Consider the following 15,517-nt stretch of genomic DNA (forward strand, 5'->3'; position numbering starts at 1 on the left):
GGCAACTTTGCCATATGCAATATCTACTCAAGAGTTGCGCCTGCCGAAATTATGCTATTTTATGTGAGGAATGACTAAGAGAAAGAGAGACATAGAGAGAGAGAGAGAGAGGAAAGACATATACATGGTGTAACCCATTCGACAAATGATTTGCAATACCTGCGCTTCCACACTTTATTTGACACTATAAAAACGTTAACGGGTATCAGAGGAGTGATTCTGGCAGATTAATTAACACTACAATCCCCTATCTAGCACTATAATAAATAGACGTGTAACCGAGGAGTAATTAAGAGAGATTGATTAACCTTAAAATAATTAAAATACTCCCATTATTAATGTAGCATACTTAAATAAATGAGTAAGTACAATCACAGTCATGCAAAGATTTGTTTTGTCTGTTTCGTGTCGTGACTGAAAAGCTGCACTATCGATAATTATCGAAGACAGTTGTGCTTAACATTTGAGTAAAGCCTGGCAGTGCTGTTAACAGGGCTGTTAAGTTAGCTTTAAATGCTAATGGCAACGTGCGATTTAACCGGCTAAAGCGCATGCCACTAACACAAATGCAGATAAACAAACCAGCACGCTAAAACACAAGCAACCAAACACACACACACACTCACATACACACACACTGGTGCACTAAAGCACTTAGAGAAACGCCGGCGTCACCATATGGAAAAGAAAATATGCACAAAACCGTTACACTAACAAAAGGCAGCAACAAGAACAACCACAGCCGGGAATACAAACACTAACATTTTACTATTCGCCTTAGTCGATGGCCGTTATTTTCTTTGGCATTTATTTTTTTGTTGTTTTTTTTTTTGTTGATTTTTTTGCTTATTTTGTTGATTTGCTTTGGCTTTGTATTTAAAGCTTTGGCATCACTTTATGCTTCGCTCCATTTGCAGCAAGTTTCGCTTTTTTGTTTTTTCTATTTTATTTTTTACGTTTTTGTAACCGAAAAGAGCAGCGCAATGGAAATGGTCAATGTGAGATAACCTTTAAAAGCTGCTCGTATGCTAAAACTAAAAAATGACAAGCACAAGGAGCAACTGCAGGAGCTGCATACAAGCGAGAGCGTATTTATATATATGTGTGTTTTATATGTATGTATGTGTGTGTATAGCAGTGCAAGTTGCTTAGACAACAACAACAATAACAACAACAACAAGTTCCAACAGCTGCCGTCTCACTCTAGTGGTCTCTCTCTATGTGTGTGTGTGTGTGTGTGTGAGGCAAGTGGTTGCCAGGACAACTGACAAACGACGACAACTTGTGACCAAAACAAATGCAAATTGCGAACATTTGCTTTCTCTCTCTCCCTTTCCCTCTCACTCTCCCTCTCTCTCTCTCTCTCTCTTTCTTTATGGGTGTCTTTTTCACGCTACAAATGAGCGCAATTGTTTTCATGTGCAACAAATTTTTTATGATTATCTCTTTGCTCTCTTTCTCACACTCACTCTCTTAGCCACTGGCGCAAGCAGCTTAAAGTTTTCCTTTTAATGCAGCATTGTTTTTGGGGTGTCGTTTTCCATATCCTTTTTGGCCAAGCAGGATTAACACCTGTTTGTGCTAGCTGCTGCGCATTTCGACGTTAAATTTTCAAAGCCCGGTATTTATTGTATTTGTTTACAAGGTTTCTGCGTGCACCACAATTCTGCGTGTGGCTCCAACTTATGGCTGTGTGTGTGAGAGTGCTGAGCATTTGGCTCTGGGGCTTAAGTGAAAATAATGTCATGAAGATAATGCGAAAATGGAAAGGGCACCTTAGCTTAAACGTGTGGCTTACCATTGCGATGCAATTGCTTAGCATAGCACTCGGTTGCATTTCATTTGCATTAAAGCTGCCACTCGAATGTACCCAAAACACTTGAGTCGCGTCTCTAAACATGCCACATGGCCGAGCTTATGAGGAACTAAGGGTTGCTTTACCTCATGCAGCACAGAGTCCAGCTCAGCTTGCTTGTCGTCATAAATTAGAGCAAACCCCTTTTAGCTGAAAGATGATAGGAACTTAAAAAGAAATTTTAAAAATATATTGTCAGAAATTGAACATTGAAAATCACCTAAGATTCTATCTAACTCCATTTCTGAATATAATAAATATTATTAGTTTTTGGCAATGCAAAATAAATTTTAATTTAAAGCCTTAATCAATAATGTACGTAGATGTCTTCTGCACTGCTCTTGACTTATAATCAATGGTTTTGTACCGGGGAACAGGTAACATAATCTAACTAAACTTTGCATACCATCATTGTACCACCTCAACAATAACACCGCAAGCAACTAAAGAAAACCAACGAAACATTCGCAACAGCAAATACACAACCAACAACGACAACGACAACGGCAACAACAACGACAAAAGCAACAACAAGTACAGCAAAAAGGGCGTCAAAACTTTCACTACTAGCAGTATACGTACACGTACTCGTACAGTCCTTGTGCATACAGCAACGAACAGCCTTGCAAAAAGTTTCATAACAAAATTTATGCGTGTAACTGGGCGTACAAAAATATTGGTAGTGGTGGCAACAACAGGAGCAACAATAGCAGCAACAACAACAACAACAACAACAACAATGGTAATATTAACAACAAAGAGGCAACGATGCTGGTGCAACTTTTAAATGAATTTCTAAATACTCGACTCAAGGCGCGTACTCAGACGATCGCCGGTAAACGAGGCAAAGTTTAAAGGACTGAAAAATGCTTAACTTTGAGAGGTGGAAATGAGACGGTTTTTGGATCGGGGTCGCAACACTTTTGACTTTTGTGGTTGCTAACTTTTTAGCCCCACTCTCGCTGCTTGTGGGCCAACTTCATCTTAGCTCGATGTGCGATGCGATGTTGTTATAAGAATTTATGTTAATAACTTTCTGTGCTTTTTTCTTTTGTCATGCTGTGTATTTTTTGCGTTTGTATGTGTTTTCTGCAAGTTATGCTTGTTGATAATAGCATTGATAGCGCTGTAAATATTGTATATAAGTTATTGGCCTCTTTTTGACTACTTGCCGCGCCACCAAACTTTCATTTTGTTGGTCTGATTTGTTGATGTTGTTCTGCTGCAAAATTTATGGTGTAAACACTGGTCGCAGCTTTCTTAACAACGGAACAATATTAACAACGGAGCAATTATAGTTAGCATGAAGCTTTTTGACCTGTTAGCTTTTGTTTTTGTTAAGAAAAAAGCTTTTGCAAACCAGTTGTTATCCAGTTTTGGTGTATGTTTGTAGAACTTTGGTAGCACGATTTGAATGGAAAGTTAATAAACTGACGGAGTCAAACCCTTAAAAGCTCAAAAGGCTTTTAAACACATTTGGTTATATTCTTGGGTTCGAACTAAGCAATTGTGGAATTTTACTGATTAGATTGCTGACTAGACATTAAGAAAAAAAATGATAATTCGATTTCAAATATATTAATAAGCGACAATATGCATTGCTGACATCAAATGTATCAAAAAAGATTAGTTGAACAGACTTTGACTTTTGTGAAAAGAATAATTAATAATGCTTAAAAAATAATACAAATATTAATATATATTATAAATAAAACACGAGGAAAATACCCACAAAGCAATATATAACAAAAAAATAGCCCTTAAGAATTGATATCACATTAAAGCTTATTTAGGCAAAGCATTTCTATCCAAAATCGTAAATGAATTCAATTTAAATTCGACTATTTATTATGGTTTATTTGTTCTTTGGCTTCAGCTATCAAGTATTCAATTGAGTAGCTAAAATAGTTACAAGTTCCAACTTACATATTGAATGCCCAACTTAACTGAGCTGCTAATTTGATACTTTAACATAAATGTTCACACTACACACTTCAGCAGTTTTGAGCCGACATCCTTAGGTATATGTATATATGTATATATGCATATGTTAGTGCTTGTATGCGATAACATACACTTGACTCAGACTCTGCCTCTTATTCAGATTCTGGCTCTATTGTCGCTGACCGAGGCAATTAATGCAAAATGCTGCAAATGCCTGCATACGGCTAGTTGCCTGTGGCAGTTATGAAAATGGTTGCGTACTCCGATCGAGGGCTGTGCTGGTGGGCGGTAATACGGTGGGAAAGATGTTGGGGTATATACAGCAAACAATGGACAGGCATGCGTAGGCGCAGAGCCTGGGGCAACAGCATTCAACCGGTGCTTATGTTTTGATAACCATGTAATTTCCGCCCGTAAACATAGCCTGGGTCAAAATCAGAATCAGAGTCGATGTGGAAACTGAACTCATGGGGAGGCTCATTTGAAGTGCAACTATGCAAATTAAATCTGTTCGCTGTTCGGTGCAACTTAATGAGCTAAAGACAGCTTAAGTCCCGTAATTGTTTAACAACCTTTAAATTTGTCAACTAATTAACGATATTTGTTGTATATAATTAATGGTCTCTGATAAGAATCAGGTATTTTTTTATTGACTTAGGCATTTAAATTGAATAGCCGAATTGAAATACAATATATTATATAAATGTTCACAGCCGAATGTAAAATGGTTTTATGTGGTTACAGGATATTTACCCGGATGAAATGTAGCTCAATATGCAGTGTGTTTCTTTGTCATTATTACTCATAATTGTTTCAACTCAAGCAATTCCATAGCAATTAGGCTCGTTTGTTTAAAAATTTCCCTAGCACTGGTGTAAAATCAAGCTTTATGCTTTACCTTTTTAACCATTTGGGTGGCTGGCTGCAGAGCCTTTCTAACTTACTTATTACATTTTGGCAAATTATTTTCCACACATATGCCGCAATTTGGAGGAGTATTTGCACAAAAGTTTCAACAGCCTGCCAAGCAATGCCTAAACCAAAACCCTGCTCCGCTTTTTAGTTTTACAAATTGTTTAACGCGGCACCCGCCCACCGCCCACCGCCCCCTTGCCAAACTGTTGCCAATCCCACTTCCACCAGCTGGTACGGTTCAGTTGAGTGTGCCCCAAACTACTTTTGATTACTGCCGCAACTACAATACAACTACAACTACAACTACAACTGCAACTAATGCGAACTCCACTCATTGCTAGCAGGCCCCAACAGCCTCTGCCAGCCAAGGCAGTCGGATATAACTTTTACTCTATTGACTGCCGTCACAACTCCGCACTCAACCCCCCCTGCTTCTCCTACATCTCTGCAGCTCGATTGGTTCAAAAATGCTGAAAGTTGGTTCGTTGAGTCCTTTGGTGGGCCGGTTGAGCTGTGCATTGATTAAATTTGACTTAAATTGCATTAAGTGTGTATGCACACACACTCGCACACACTATATTAAATGTGTGTGTGTGTGTTTGTGTGTGTGTGCACTGATGTGCAGCATCGTATTTAAAGTGTATATGTGTGTTAGTGTGTGTGTGTGTGTGTGTCTGCGCGCACTGAAGTGCAGTATCGTTTTAGGGGCGTGTGCAATTCTTATTGTATGAAATTGGATTTTGTTGAACATTGCATGAGCAGCCTGCTAACTTGTTGCCATTACAATGGCCATGAAAACAAACTGAATTGAATTGCCGAAACCGCATTGTTTATTTATTGGGCTAATTGAGAATGCTGTAGATTCCGTTCTGATTTACAAATTGATTAGTAAACTCGCAGCTCTGATTGTTTTCCAAAATACACAGCCTACAGCTCCTTTGAAGAACATTTTTGAAAATTGCCAGTTATGTATATATAAAAAAAAATATTAATGAATACACAGTAGCATTACTAATAGATTTTTAATATCGAGAACTTAGATTATGAAGGCCAATATCATGATAAATCTGCACAAGAGTTTCAGAAAACTGAATGCTTTTAGAATCATGCTATGCAGCTGAGTGCACTTGGAGATGAACAGACTTTTCGACTTGAATGACAGCTTTGTTGTGCGTCTCAGATTCGTCTTGTTCTCTTTGCCTGTTTTTACAATTTTCCATGCATATCTTATAAATATTTTGTTTCTTAACTTGGCGTATTTTATTACATATTCCATATTGTTGCTTTGGAGAGCTACTAAAAACCGCTCAAAAACTTAGTGCATTGCCCTGTTTGCTGACTGCTGTCATAGTCGTAAATAGGAATATGGCTTAATCTTTTTGCTTAAAAGTTTTGTCTGCAATCGTGAGATGATGATGTTGTCGTTGTTGTGGCTCTTGTTTTATTGTGTTTTCTTGGTTCCATAACATGCCACACACATTAGGAAATGTTAAAATTACATAAAAACCGCGCAACAGCCAGCGACAACAATGTGACACCTGTTTTTCTATGTACTCACAACACTTGGACTGGTATGGCTATATGGGTGTGCTGTGTGAGGTAAGTGTGTGTGTGTGTGTGTGTGGGTGTGTGTATGTTTATGTTGCCAGCGCATTTAGTGACATTTATGTGCAGCGTGGCGGTTTATTTGCAGCTGAATGCACAGCAAAAATTGCTTACGAAGTGTGCCATGAGTTGCACTTGTTGTTGCTTTTTATATGTCGCGGAATACACTTGGAGAAACGTTTATTATTTGTAATTTCTATGACATATTTCTGTTTAACTTTATATTCAAAATGTTGCTGTTATCATTAGTAAGTCTAGTTTGTATTTACAAATTATCAGCCAAACTAATAAATAACCAGATTAGATTACATTATATTATATTTCCAATAAATAAAATTTCGAAATATTGGAAAATAAATGAGGAACATAGATACTGCCAGGTATGGTAGCAAAACAATAATTATTATAAATTTACTAACACATCAATAGTCACTCTTTAAAATGTGAATGATAGTTTTGCTTGTAAGGCAAATTTAGAAACAAAATTTTACTTGATTTTTGATTTTGGTAATTGAAAATTAATAAATATATATATTAGCAACTCATCATATAATCCACTTCTGTGATTGAACTTGAATTTTACAATATTTTATTAACATTTTGAATATCCTAAGAATTATATTGTGAAATATATATTGAGAAAAGCATATAATAGTCTATCTTACTTTGGCTTGATCAAAATTGCATTTCAGTTTTTCATATGAGTTTATGACAAAGTCATAATCCGATATTGGAACTGTTGCTCATTTTAGCAAGATGGTTTCGAATGGACAGTGAAATTTGTATCTGTGCATCGATACGAGTATTGCACTATTCGCCACAACCATTGGATACACATATATGTGTTAGTGTGTGTGGTTTCTTCTTACTAGATTCGAGCTGTGTTCATTTTTGTGTGACTGTCAAGTTCGTTTTGCGCTGTCCGCATTGTGTGTGCTATGATGTCGCATAAAATTTTACAGGTTTTTATTAAAATGTGTCATAGAGTCCTAAGTGCGGGAAGGTCGTGAAGTTGAGGTTTCACGCTGGCTAACTATGAGTATTACTTGCACTTTTGTGCAAAGTGTTTGCTTAAAATTGCTGCGCAAGAGAGTGGTCATGAAAAATGCATAGCAAACTTTCGCCCATTACGCGAAAGCAGCCTGTTAATGAAACATAATCATTATGCCATAATTAGCACGCACTAAGCCACAAAAACCGACAGCTCTGAGACACCCCGACAAGTGTCTCCTTAGTCTCCTCATCTGCTGCCCGGCAGATGCGCGTAAGCTTCTTGAATCAAGTTGTAAGCAGTTTGGGGCGTAGCCAGAAAATCTCGGCCAGGCAAGCGTAAGAGCAGCTAATAATAACTTTGGAGGGTGGACAGCGTAAAAGAAAGAAAAACCTGTTACCAAACCCCGAGCCCGAGGTCGGCTGCTTGTTAAGTCTGCCATTATGGGTGTTGTGATTGTGTTGCTTTTTTGTGTTGCTGGTCCTTCGCAGTTGGTCGGGCGTGTAATTATGACAATTGCTGTTTTCCTTATGCGCATCGTTGATTTCTGAGGTGGCACTCGAGCCGAGAATTGATGAACTCTGAAATAGCAGGTAAATCGCTAAGCAATAAGCATTGAAAACAAAAACGGCTGGCAAACTTATATGGTGTTTGCATAATTGGCGTATTTTCCATTCACACATGAACATATAATAGTAATGATCTAAAAATAAAATGGCAGTTTAAATTTCTGACAGTACATTTAATAATAACTACATTTCTACATATTTTTCTGAAGCTTGCACTTATTTCAACTTTAAATAAAAACATCATTACTTATGTTAAAGATTTTCAGCATTTTTTTTATTATCATAAAGATATCAATTTAAATCCATGACCGATTTGTGCCCCTTAAATTTCTTTACGTTTTTATTTATGACCTTTTTTGTAGATAAGACAAAAAGTCCAAATTGTTTTCTCAAATAAGTTGGCAAAATTATTCTGCTAGTGAACAAACTTGCTCGAAACGGACGTTTAATTAATTTGACATGGAAACACATGGCGTATACTTAATAAATGCTGCACATTGCACATACGCGAGCTGACTGCAAACTATTTGTGCCACAGACAAAGTGCAATTTAGTTAATTTAGCACTCTATTAACTTTTGAAATGGTCTATAAAAAACAAACAAAAATTAATATCCATTCCCACTTCACCAAAGCAATTGAAATGCGCATTGAGCCATAGCCTGTCGGAAAAACTCAAACTCAACTAGTTCCGGACTTTTATTTTTATTTATTTTTTGCTGTAGTTTTTAGCTTGTTTTCATTTTGTTAGCAGTAATTTTTATTTTTTTAACTGGCTGGTCAAAGTTTTAAACTGCGCTGGTGTTTGTTAAATGTTGCGTGTGTTGTGTGGTGTTGTCTGCGTTGGCACTGGCGTTGCTGTTGCTTATATGCGGTCGAAAGAGTGAGCCAGACTGGGTATATCTAAGCACAAGGATAGCTCAATAGCACTACTAATATCTAATCAAATTGAACATAATGATATGGAAAGTGGGAGTGAGAGAGAAAGAGATAGAGGAAATATCAATTGATGGATTGTGCGGGTTAAATTATAACCACATTTTCCAATTTGATTTAATTATTAAATATGTTGAGTTTCGAATATTGCATGAATAAAATCAGAGCTATTATCCATGTGCTTTTGATATTAAATATTAATACTGTTTAGACATGGCTCATTTAAATTTTAAATTGTACATAAGAGTATGCAAATTACGGCTTAATTTTTGTTTATTATCATATTAGTAATTATCACATATTTGATTTTCGTAGCACTCGTTGCCTGAATTCACTTTGCATAACAATCGCATTGTTTTAATACTAATAATATATTAATGTTCTTATATTAGTTTTAGTATTTGTGGCTTGTGGTTAAGCCCAAACTTAAAGGGCTATTAAATATATATTTATTGCCATGTGCTCAATTCGCAAGGGACAGCTTAAGCAATTAAATATTCGCAAAAATAGTCCGTTTTAAGTGTAGACTTATGCATTTTATTATCTGCATGTCTTTCGACAAGTTTGGCAGCATTCAAGCACAAGTTTTTTTTTTGTTTTTTCCTGTTCCCAAAAACAAATTTCCGTCAGTGTTTGCCAAGTTTTCAAGTATCTACACAATAGAAGCACAAAGGCCTCTCGAACTCCTTTCAATAACGGAGAGCTCAAGAAATAAATATAAATACATAAATATTATGGAGACGCACCCCACACTTGGCCCCACAAAGGAAATACAATATAAAATATGGTAAATAAATGGCGAATGCTTTCTGGTTGCGGCTTTTTGACACATATGTAGAGCGGAGGGGAAAGGCGCAAAAGTGATGGCAAGGCGCCTTGGATTTGCATTTAGTAATTGAATTTTGTTTTGCAATTTATTTTTAGCTATACTCATGCCAAAAGCAAAAAAAAATAAAAAATATATATATACATATATAAATACATATTTATATATGTATATAGTACCTTGGAGTAAAAAACAGGAAACAAGTGTTGCCTTTGAAGAATGCTTTTGAGTTAAATCGACTGGCACTTGAGTTAAGTGTTGTGAATTTTTGAAGATGAATTAATGGAAAATGAATCATTTATGTAAAATGAGGTTAAATTAAATCAATGTTCATACAAAGCGATCAACATACCATTGAACCCTTATGGCAAAAGTCTGTTTCCCAAATACATACACATGCATATATAAAATATATTATTAAGCTAAAGAGGTAGTAAAGTTTGAGTTTATTTTACAGAAAATGTTAGAAAATGTATTGTGGATTATAGATGTTATATATAATCAAATATGAATTTAAAACTCTGCAGGTTTTTATAATTTTTAACTTAGAGTCTTCCATTACATTATCATAGCTTAGTTAGTATCCGTGTGGTAAATTGTTGAAATGAAATTCCTTATTAAAACTTTCATGGTGTTTAATTTTGTTGCGCAGTGAAAAACTTAATAGAGCCAGGTAACTTGGTTTAGTGCTGGCGCTTTGTGCAGTAATATTAACTCGAGTTATCTACTTATTTTTACCAATTTACACGATTTTTATTATGGCCAGCACAGCAAGATATAAAACTAAACACGTCCAGTTTCAGGCGCAGCCTTGGCTTGAGTATCTGTAACTTATCCTGGACACGCAGTGCAGGCCGAGCATTTTGTTAGCCCGTTGCACTTTTCAAAACGTGTTGCAATTTGTGCTAAGAGCAGTTCGCTTTTACGATGCCCTTCCCATAAACAAAATCACACGCACACTCGCCACACACACACACACACACATGTCTTGGATACTGAAGGATGATTTTAACGATAATGGGAGAATACTTGACGTGGGTCAATTGAATGTTGGGCAGCTCGTTAAAAAGGCGCTGCGCATGGCCTGTGTCAACTTTAAACAACAGTAAGTCATATTTACGGCATGGGTTTCAAAAGGATAGCGTCGGGAAGTGTTAAAGCCATCCGTGGATCAGAGCGTAGAATAAAACAGAGCACAGAAGAGCTAAAAGATAATAAAAAGTTGCCGCAGCTCATGATAATAAAACGTACAATGCTCATGGCACGTGCTTCCTCAAATGGACACGCAGCCTGGACACGAACCCCGGACACGGTATGCTTAGCTGCTGGCTGTTGACATTCCTATGTCTTTTTGTTTTTTTGTTTTTTTTTTTTATCTCCCAAATAGATTTCAAGCAGTCCAGCTATGTGTGCAATGGCATCGCCTTGAAACGCCCGCAGCAATTTGTTGCTGAATGATGTGTGAAGGACATAAAAATGCTCAGTGTGCAACGAGAGAGGAGTGCGTTTGCGAGTGCGATTGGGAGTGAGATTGGAAGTGCGATTGCGAGTGATGATGGCAACAGGGATGCTGATAAACTAGACAACGGGGGGCAACAAATAGTCAGCGTTACCCTTGTTAAACGTGTTGATGCTTCATACTAAGAACACCCTGGCGCTGACAGCCAAATACTGATTGGCGTCTAGGGAATGTTAAAGAGATCTTTTCAAATTTTGAAGTCCACTTAGAAGTTTGCGATTTATGCGTCACCATTTAAATATATCAGTATTTGTGTGTAAGAATTAATTAAGCATATATATTTAGGGCTCTAGCTAAGCAGGTGAATTTATATTTTAACTATTTTAATTGGCTAATTTGAGTTTCTGCTTACAAGTTGAGCTATGCAGATGCATAAGAGGGCGAGTTACACTGTTGTTATATTATTTATTCCACAAAAACAATGTTTACAACTTCCAATTATATTTATGTTAGTTTATTCAAAATGAACACATCAGTAAAATATGCTGTGACTTTGCAAACTGAACACTTGCAAGGCTAATCTAAGCTTTTCTACACTCGTTTGAATCATCAAATCAATCCTCCTTCTCCTCATCCTGCAGGCATTTCAGCTTAAGATATATATGCATTTCTGATTGCTAAGAAATAAATAAGGAATTAAAATGTCTGTGATTGTACTTTGCTTCACAGATTGCAAGTCTGTATATTGTTTTCATATTTTAAAATATTAGAATTTAATTGAGCTCTGGCCAGCTTAAACCAAAATCTGAATATATTTGCAATTTGATTTTCAATTATTTGTTGTCACTTTGAATGGCATATGTTAAGAAAAAATACGACTGCAAATCCATTTTTGTTTCACTGCACTTTTCAATTTCCCTGCTTGGTAACTTTACACACACAAACACACAAACACACAAACACACACACACACACACACACCCACAACGCCACTCGACGTCTTGTTTACAACGAATTGAAGCCTGGAAAGAAAACTTTTGCCATGTTTGCTGCACTGTCTTCATGCTCTTGTGCGTCTTCATGCATTTTGTACATTGCGGGCAGACAAGGCGTATGAATAATTAAATATGCAGACTCACATACGCTTACAGGCACACACATACACATACACACGTTGAGCCTCTCATACTTGATGCAGCACTTTGTTGTTATGCTCAACTACTTTTTGTTTTAATGCCTTTCCGCCTGCGGGCTTTGTTTGGGTTCGGTATGGCTTTTTCATTATTTCATCATTTGCATTTCTCATTTGTTTTTGCCGCCTCACTCCCACCTCGGGCTCCTCACGAGCATTGCAGCATTTCAGTAATTTCAACATATTTAATGAGTCCGACTTTGTATTTTCTTTACTGAGAAGTACAAATATCTGAAGCTTGTTTAAGTTTCACTTACGTATTAGTGTCGATTATTTTTGAAAAGCCCTACTATATTTCTCTAGGTAATTATTATGTTACTTTATGTAGGGTTCGCTTTCGAATAAAAGTAAATGTCACAGCATTTCTTTATATTTCTGGGATATATAAATGAATAAATAGAAAATAAAGACTTACAACGACTATGTTGCTAAAATCGAAATACAGGTTATGGAAAAGTACATTGAAATTTTTGTTCACCTTTGGCAAACTCATCTAATTGTTCGCATAGAGTTTGCATGAATTCCGAATCCTTTTGTTGTTAACGTGTGCCGTTTGCTTTGTATGCTGAACGCAGCATTGAAAATTTGCACAACAAAAATCTCCATAATAAAAAAAATGTTCGAGGGAAGAAAAAACGAAAAATAAACGATTTTGAAGAGTTCATGCAAATAAAGCTCGGGGAGAAAAGGAACCCTAACAAGATTTGCTAACAAAGCAAAGGGCAAAACCAAGAACAGTTGACTACGTGTTTGGCGTCAAAATGGCCGAAAAACAACTGAGGGTGCCAACAATGGCGAAGAGGGGCGAAAAATTAAGGCAAAATGCGTCGCTCATCGTTAATATTAACTTTTCTGCTCACTTTCCTTCTGCAGAAAACTTTCGCCAAAAGTTACGCGCCGCCCATTTTTTATGCTTTACATACTTTCCAATCCAACGAGAAATCCAAAAAAAAAAAAAAAGCAAAATAAAACGTAAATAACAGGAGACAATGTGCTTGTTAATGGGCAAATGTTTTCTTTTGTGCTGTTACCAATTTTCTGTTTCTGTTTATTTTGCAGGTCATGCATAAAATATTAAATTATTAGTTGTAAAGAGCAGCCAACAAGACTAGCAGCGCGTGGGGATCTAATATTCCGCAGTTATTTTTGTTGCCGAATAACATGAGGTGTTGCATGCAACCACAAATAAATTAATGGAATTTTATGGTAATTTCCAAAAGGTAAGCCGCTCTGAATATGAAAAAGCTTTTGCAAAATAACTATATCAGACAGATACATTTAATTAAAACTGTTTATATTTACAGTCAAACGGTTCATTATTAACTTTTCACGTAATTATTTGCACTGGCAAATACTCTGAGCCCATGGTATTTTTATGTATCACGATTTTTAACCAATTGCTTATACATATTTGATTTATAGTCATCCGATAAAGAGTTCAGGAAAGTGTGGTGTCTTTTTTTTTTAAATCCACAATAAATGTGCAACTTTCAAATTTAATTTAAATTTAAGCAGAGCTCGCTCGTAGAGCTATCTCGTAGAAGTCACTGGGCAAATAAAATTAAAAAACGACGCCAAATGAGAAATAAAATTCAACGCCGCAAATGGCATCAAAAAACCAAAAAATAAATTAATAATAATAAAATGAATATAATATAAAATACCATGCAAAAAACGACAGGCGTAGTGGCAAGCAAGCAGACAATTTGATTAAGTGCCATGCAATTGAGTCCGATTACAAGTACGAGTCCAACTCCCATTTTAAGCATCACTTTGAGTAAGCGTAGTCTCAGGGGCAGCTAAGTTGTTGTTTTATTACTCTAGTTGCCCAGTGCTAAGGTATTCAATTTGATTAGTTGCCGTATGTGGTATGGAGTCTGTTGAGTATTCCGGCTGCAGACTTGTATTTCGGTAAATTAGAAACGTGCCATCCAACACAATAAAGTCAAATCCACGGCCAACCAATATTTTTAGCTGCAACAAAAAAGAGAAGAGATTTTAAATCAATCTTTTTATTTTTCGGTCAGCTTTTTTTTTTAAATTATAAGTAAAATGAGATCCTAAGCGAAATTTATTACCTTCGTTGAATTAACTTCATAAGTGGACTGATCATAGGCGTTGCTACTGACATAGACAGCACAGTTATCGGTATCCTGGGTCACCCTGTATATAGTCATATCGCCATCCCGTATCGGAGCTTGTAACCAAGAGCGCCACTTATCGAGTTGCTCCAGTTTAGTTTTAGGAAGCCAGACTCTATTTTGTAGATAGGGCTGTAATTGGGTGCAAAGCTGCGATTTGTACTTGGGCAGCGATAAGTCATCGCCGATTTGTGGGAAGACGGGAATGCAGTAGACGCTGATTGTAGATTTTGGAAGATTATAAAGAACAGTAGACTCACGAATATTTGTCATCACCTCTTAAGTGGTTTTTCCGGGTAATATAGATGAACGAACTGAAGGAAAGTTTTGATGAAATGCTTTGTGGGCAGCATGCCCGGCTCCACGGGAAGTACATAAAATGTTTCCGCATTTAGGCGTGCCACATGCCTTAATAGATGCAGCGGATAGGTGATATTATTGTGAAAATTGCTTAAGGCTGAGATATGCACCTCCTCCTTGCAACGCAGGCCGTTAGGATGACTGCCATATATGCCATGGAAAATGTGTGGCATATGCTTGTCGGAGAAGACCAACTGTAGGGATACGTAATGGGTCCAGCTCAATGAGTCAGATGTGCAATATTTAATATAGTAGAGATACTGCTGTGTCTCGTCCAAGTCATCCTGGTGCACATAAACGGCCATGCTAATGGGACCACTCCAACGGACCAGCAGCTATGTCATATACTTGAGATCCCTATAGGTGCCGTGTGTGGTGAGGGTGACACTCGCATTTCCACTCAGCTCGCGACTCGACGAACGCATAAAGTTGTGATAGATCCAGTAATCACCAATCTGTTCCAGCTGCATACGAGGAAGCTCCAGGAAAGCCGGACCCCTTGTCTTCATGACTCGATTGAATTTCACAAACTGATAGCAAACAAGGTAGATGGTTAGGAGTACTACCAGAGCGCTGATAATGAGCTTCTGTGCGAGTCTTCGACGCCACAAGGGGGGTAGCATTTTGAAAGTACTTTCAAATGTATTGGTGTATGTGTTTGATTCGATGGAATTTAGTTGATAGCTTCAAATTTCAGGGATTGTTAAGGCAAAGCACAATATTCA

At 37.0% G+C, this 15,517-nt stretch overlaps 1 protein-coding gene across 1 annotated transcript; it reads right to left on the bottom strand.

Annotated features, from left to right (window-relative positions):
* Positions 1–13,958: 13,958 nt before the first annotated feature.
* LOC116805285 lies at positions 13,959–15,104 on the bottom strand. Its single transcript, XM_032736348.1, has 3 exons — positions 14,709–15,104; positions 14,370–14,649; positions 13,959–14,265 (listed from the first exon to the last, which is right to left on the bottom strand). Exons 1-3 carry the CDS (start codon positions 15,095–15,097, stop codon positions 14,107–14,109), a joined length of 828 nt encoding a protein of 275 aa, XP_032592239.1. The 5' UTR covers positions 15,098–15,104; the 3' UTR covers positions 13,959–14,106.
* Between the last annotated feature and the right edge of the window lie 413 nt (positions 15,105–15,517).

This window comes from Drosophila grimshawi, unplaced genomic scaffold, assembly GCF_018153295.1.
Source record: "Drosophila grimshawi isolate 15287-2541.00 unplaced genomic scaffold, ASM1815329v1 contig_1377, whole genome shotgun sequence".
NCBI classification, from domain to species: Eukaryota; Metazoa; Arthropoda; class Insecta; order Diptera; family Drosophilidae; genus Drosophila; species Drosophila grimshawi.